The following is a 6,680-nucleotide window of genomic DNA, read 5'->3' as shown; positions in this document are numbered from 1 at the left end:
GAAAAGATTTTTTTTTTTTTTTTTTTTTTTTTTTTTTTTTTTTTTTTTTGAGGGAAAGAGAGAGAATCAGAGCATGGGTTTGGGGGCAGAGAGAGAGAGGAGGAGGGGGGAGAGAGAGAAAGAGAAAGAATACCAAGCAGGTTCCACACAGTCAGCACAAAGCCTGACATGGGCCTTGAACCCATGAATTGCGAGATCATGACCCAAACCAAAATCAAAATTGGACATATAACTTGACTGAGCTACCCAGGCACCCCTAGATTTCATTCTTTTTTAAGGCAGAGTAATATTCCATTGTAAATATATACTACATCCTTTTTATCCATTCATCTGTTGATGGACATTTAGGTTGCTTCCATATCTTGGCTATTATAAATAATGTTGCAGTAAACAGAGGTGCCTATATCTTTTCAAATTAATTTTTTTGTTTTCGTGGATAAATACCCAGTAGTGAAATTACTAAATCATATAGTAGTTCTGTTTTTAACTTTTTGAGGAACTTCCATATTGTTTTCCATGGTGGCTGTGCCCACTTACATTCCCACCAACAGAGCACAGGGTTCCTTTTTCTTCACATCGCCATCAACACTTACTATTTCTTGCATTTTTTATTCTAGCAATCTAACAGATATAAGGCAGTATCTCATTTTGGTTTTGATATCAAAATTTTAAACTTCCCTTATACTAACTTTCTATTTTTGTGTGATGCTTAAAAAACCTTCTTCAGGGCCGCCTGGGTGGCTCATTCGGTTAAGCATCCAACTTCGGCTCAGGTCATGATCTCATGGTTCATGGATTCGAGCCCCGCATCGGGCTCTGTGCTGACTGCCAGCTCAGAGCCTAGAGCCTGCTTCAGATTCTGTATCTCCCTCTCTCTCAGACCCTGCCCTGCTCACACTGTCTCTCTCTCAGAAATAAATAAAACATTAACAAAATTTTTTTTAAAGCCTTCTTCACTTCTGGATTTTATAAACACTTGTATATGTTGGGGTAATTTTACTCTTCTCCTTCAAACCCCTACCCCCTGCACTGATCTTTCTGAATACATAAGCATACATGGAAAATGCTACCAGATGATATAATTTTTCCTTAAACAATCATAAGTATTTTAAAGGAATTCAGAGGGAAAATGTAATCTTTTGTATCTACCCAACGGTTTATCATTTCTGTTGTTTTCCTGTGTTTTTGATGTTTCACATTTCCTCCCCATACTATTTCTCCTCACCCTGAAGAACTGCCTTATTTAACATCTCTTCTAAAAGTCTTTTGGCAATGAATTCTTTTAGTTTTCCTTTACTTGAAAATGTATTTATTTTGCCTTCATTCCTGAAGGACATTTTTGCTGGATATAGAATTTTGAAAGGTTTTTCTTGCTCCAATATTTTTTTCTTTTCGATCTGAACTTCCAATTACGTGTATGTTAGATCCATAGGTCCCTGAGTCTCTTGCATTTTTTTTTCAATCTTTTTCTCCAGTTTTTTTTTTTTTTTTTTTGGAGAGAGAGAGAGCGAGAGAGAGAGCACATGAGCGGGGGAGGGTCAGAGGAAGAGGGAGAGAGAATCCCAAGCAGGCTCCCCACCCTGCAAGGAGTCCAGGGGCTACATCTCACGAGATCATGACCTGTGTTAAAATCAAGAGTTGGACATTTAACCAGTTGAACCACACAGGCACCCTCTGCCTCTGTTGTTTTCAAATTAGATACTTTCTAGTGATTTGTCTTCAGATTCACTGATTTTTTTTTTCTCTGTCATCTCCATTCTGCAGTTCAGCCCAGGGAGCTTTTTGTTTCAGTTATTGCATTTTTTAATTCTAAAATTTCCATTACGCTTTTCTGTGTATGTGGTTTCTGTTTCTCTACTGAGAATTCCTGTTTTTCACTTCATTTCAGTGTGTTTTCTATAACCTCATTTCTATTCCTTCAGAACAGCATAGTTACAATTCCTGCTGTAAGATCTTTGTCTCCTAGTACTCGGAGGCATCTCAGAGCTGGCATCTTTTCTCTTGAAAGTTAGCTATATTTTCCTGGTTCTCTGTCTGTTGAATAATTTTGGATTATGTTCTGCATGTCGTGCGTGGCGTGTTGTGTGTAGTCTCGGTCGTGTTGTAATGGTCTGGAAAGTGTTGTTTGGTGTAAGCAGGCAGCCATCCCAGTTAAAGTCAAAGCATCAACTCTGTCAGCAGTGCCTGGGCAGACGGTGGGTCACATCTCCGCTCCATTCTCTGAACATTTGCTGTACTGTTGGGGTCTCTCCCGCACATAGGCTGTTCAGGCATGAGTCTGACCTGTACCGGTTTTTCAGATCTTTGTTTTGTTCTCTAGATCTTTACTTGTTGATTTAGGCTCTTCCGGTGCACATTTTATTCAGGGTTAATCCTGAGACCTGTGCTAGTGATTCAGGTTTTAGTTCCATTCTCTCAGCCTTTGTTATGTTGATTTGGATCTAGCCTGCATAGTTCAGAGGTTAGGTTGAGACCTTGGTAGGTTCATACATAGAATTAATTAGAGGATCCTCTCCTCCACCATATGTATCTCACATTCTTCATGGTTTTTTTTTTTAAGAGTTGAAAATTATTAGGTCTATCTAAGTTTACTCATTGATTTCATAAAGTGTCCCAACTACATAAGAAGACTTAGTTATCATTAAGAAACTGAAGACTGAAATTTTAATTAAAATTTATTGAGAATCTGTTATCTACCAGACTTGTGCGAGGTAAGGGGCACAGCAGTATGGGTTACGCATAGGCTTTGGTCTTAAATACATTGCAGTCCGGTAGGGCAGCTAACTATACTATGGTAAGTACTGTATATAATCACATTGTCCTAGCAAATACTACTGTGTGCTGCCGGCCAGGCACTGCTCTAGGGACTAAGGGTACAGTGGTGAACAAGACTGGCATATAGGAATAAATTTAATAAAACACTTGAATTAATCTGTGAAGGAAATCAACTGAAAAAGTTCTGTTTTAGAAATGCTCTGATTAACTACATGGTTTTCTATAGCAATTTGTATTTGAGTCCCATATTGCTTTATATATATCTATCTGACAGGATTATAAATAGTATTTTGATTCTCTCTTGGTATCTAAAATATAATGAACCTCAACATTAAATATTGAACTTGTTTTGGACCCAATTCATATTACCCTTACAGACCAATAAATTAACTTCACATTCTCAACAAAAGCAACAGGGTGCACAAATTAGCTTTATAGTGATTTTTCAATAATCACTGTGCTGTTTTTTAACACTTTATAAGCTTTTTTTAATGCCAGTTTTAAAAATAGATTAAGCTAGTTCCATTAGTGAAAAAAAAAGGAATGGTATCATTTAAATTTTAAATAAAAAGAAATGAAAAATATGTATTTATCTGAATATTTATCATATCACAGTAACCCTTAGTTATTTTAAAGGTTCTCCTTTGGGAACATGCTTAAACATAAGTTTTATATGAATACTATTGTATGTTTTATCATTAGAAAAAAAATGTGACATTTCAAAATTCCATTGATTTCATCATAAAATAGTCCTAGCGATTTATTTAAAATTGGATGCACAAGACCAGAAGAAATTAAATGAGATGTTTGTATAAAAGAATATGTTTAGATTACATTTATTGCTATGTAGCAAGCCACTCTAAAACTGACTGCCTTGAAGTCACACTCCTTTGGATTTGTTTGTGTATGATTCCACAACCTAGACTGTCCTTATGTACTAGTTCTTCTGCTGGTCTGCCCTCGGGTCTCATGCTGCTACAGGTGTCTGGTGTGACTAGAGCGAAAAGGGACCGAGATGGCTCAAGTTGTACAGCAGCCTCCTTGGGAGAGTGGGTCTGCGGGGGGCCAGCTGAGCCTTCTTCCTTCTTGTAACTTCTCACCTTTCGATAGCCTACCACAGTCATTTCTCCACTCAAACACCTATTGATTATAGGATTAGCCTCATTGCCCTTATTATTATATTATTTCTGTAGGGGAAAGCCCAGTTATCTTACATTATTTTTACGTGTAACATCTTCTCTGGGAAAAATAGTGACCTAAGTTTAAGAAGTATCTAGTTTTGAAATGGTTTCTTTTGCTAAGCTTTTTTTTTTTTTTTTTTTTTTAAGAGAGAGAGAGCGTGAGCAGAGGAGGGAACAGAGTGGGAGAGGGAAAGAAACTCAGGCAGCTCCACGCTCAGTGAGGAGCCTGACCCGAGGTTCAATCCCACTACCCTGGGATCATGACCTGAGCCAAAATTCAGAGTCGGACACTCAACCAACTGAGCCACTCAGACTTCCCTCTTTTGGCCAAGTCTTGAAAGACTGAATAATTGTTATGTCATGTAATTAGTTTAATAATTATTTATCCCTTGTCTTGAAAACAGGCAATTGCTGGCTACTTCGATATATATTTTGAGAAGAATTGTCACAGTAGGGTAAGTATCTTGAGTTTTCTCATAAGAATTAATTATGTGAAATGCATTTATTTTATTTTTGTGCCCCAAGGTGTTTGATCATAAGCGTTTTGCTGTTGTAAGCAATTGGAGCTTGTATTTGATGTAGTAGATTAATGTAGCATGATATTAAAAATCTTGTACCTCATCAGATACTTTTGAACTTTACCAATGCAGGTTGTGTTCTCCACGGGCCCCCAGAGTGCCAAAACACACTGGAAGCAAACGGTATTTCTATTGGAAAAGCCATTTTCAGTTAAAGCAGGTGAGAAATAATAGTACAGGGGGAGAAATGTCTTACTCATTTTGAAGTAAACAGTATTTCTTCATTCTGCACAATTTTTTGTGTGCTCACTGTCTTTGAATTAATATAACAGATGCTAAGGTAAGAGGTTCTCAGAGCTACATGAATTTTAGATAGGATATCATTTCATTAAAGTAGTAATTTAAAGAAAACTCTTTAAATCTAGTTCCCGCCAGTTAAAATGTATGTGACTTACCATGTAGCTTTTATTTCGAGTACCACAAATAATTCAGAAAACGTTTCTTTAAGCAGTAACTAGTATTGACTAAGTTGCAAGTATAACTAAAAATATTTTTATTTCCAAAGTGACTAAAGAGAAATATCATCAATAGAGATGAAGTATAAATTAAAGAGAATGCCAGTCAGTAATTATTGTATTCATGTATATCTAGAATGCTCTCCACAGTCTTCCCTGCTAGACCTTACAGTGTTCTAGGACCGGTCCAATTGTACATTCCTTTGTTTTACACCTCACTGATTGTTCACTTAGATGAACACCTTTAGTTCTTATATACCTAATCCTTAACTCCACAAGTTAGAACTTGATCATGGAATCTTTTTTTTTTTTTAATGTAAATGAGTTATTACATGTCAGTTGTCCTGTCTCACTTTCACTGAAAGCTTTCCGACTCTATGAAAGCTGAATGTACAACTAACGTAGATGAAAAGATACTCAGCATCACTAGTAACTCAGGAGAGGCCAGTTAAAACTTTGTAAGAGTCTGTTTCTTAAATATCACTCCAGGGGGTGGGGGGAACACATAAAATTTAACAATGCTGAGTGCTGGCAATAATGTAGCCAAATGGAACTTTTAAACTCTTCTGCTGGTAGTCTTAATTGATACAACTTTAGAGAACAGTTTGCTGCCATCAAGTATAGATGTATAAATATCCGTCACTACAGCCACCTTTTCCCTAGGCACGTGTTCTCAGTGGTCTCCCCACAGCCTGTGTGCAGCAATCTTGACAACAGTACGGTTTGTAGAAGTGAACAGTTGGAGGCAACCTTAATGTCAGTTAACTCAAGATAGAGAAATATGGTAGTTGCATACAGTAAAATCTCTGTAATAGATAAATCATATATACGTGTCTGTCAGAAGCAACATGAAGCAAAAGAAATTTCAGAAGGATTCCTACAGTGCACTGCTATTATGGAGTTTGAAAATGTGAAACAATTATACATGCACACACATAGTAAAAATAAGAAGCTGCGCTTAAAAATGATAACTGCAGGGGCACCTGGGTGGCTTAGTTGGTTAAGCGTCCGACTCACTTAGGTCATGATCTCGCGGTTCGTGGGTTCGAGCCCCGCGTCAGGCTCTGTGCTGACTGCCAGCTCAGAGCCTGGAGCCTGTTTCAGAGTCTGTGTCTCCCTCTCTCTCTAACCCTCCCCTGTTCACGCTGTCTATCTCTCTCTCTCCTAGAAATAAATAAAAATTAAAAAAAAAAAAAAGATAACTGCAGACTCCAGTGTAGTGGCCACCTCTGGGGAAGGATAGAAGTAGGTTCAGGGAAGGCTGTAAAGGGGGTTCAGTGCCGCGTATCTGAATTATTCCTTTTAGAAATTGAGGGAACTGTGGGAGAATGATAAGATTTGACAAGGCTGAGTGGTGGGTCCCGGGTGGTCATTATATTGTTCTCTGCATGTATAAAATATAATTTCATAAAATTCATATATAGCTTTGATTTCATCATTGATGCATAAATTGAGTTTAGTAGATGCAAATGAACAGGATTAGAGTGAAGCAGCACCTTGTTGCCATGTGTTCACTTTAAGATCACAATGCTATGGAATTGATACCTTGATAAGTATCATTTTCTCTTTCTCCAAAAAGCATGAACACAGCAAAACAAGTGAAGGAAGCACAAATGGAATTTTAATACATTTTCTTTCTTTCTTTTTTTTTTTTTTTTTTGGCTTTTTTAAAAGTTTGTTTTTTTTGAAGG

At 37.2% G+C, this 6,680-nt stretch overlaps 1 protein-coding gene across 2 annotated transcripts in view; it reads left to right on the top strand.

The window, feature by feature from the left end:
- Positions 1 to 6,680, top strand: part of PRMT3 (protein arginine methyltransferase 3) — a 128,421-nt gene that overhangs the window by 106,035 nt on the left and 15,706 nt on the right. For both annotated transcript variants that reach the window (XM_077761080.1, XM_077761079.1), the window contains 2 exons: positions 4,361 to 4,411; positions 4,607 to 4,694. In XM_077761080.1, coding sequence (XP_077617206.1) covers positions 4,361 to 4,411; positions 4,607 to 4,694 — 139 coding nt within the window. The remainder of the gene's footprint in view (positions 1 to 4,360; positions 4,412 to 4,606; positions 4,695 to 6,680) is intronic.

The sequence above is a fragment of the Crocuta crocuta genome, unplaced genomic scaffold (assembly GCF_008692635.1).
Source record: "Crocuta crocuta isolate KB4526 unplaced genomic scaffold, BGI_CrCroc_1.0 scaffold233, whole genome shotgun sequence".
NCBI classification, from domain to species: Eukaryota; Metazoa; Chordata; class Mammalia; order Carnivora; family Hyaenidae; genus Crocuta; species Crocuta crocuta.
Note: the sequence above shows the minus strand (reverse complement) of the source record. Positions and strands in the feature narration are given on the sequence as shown.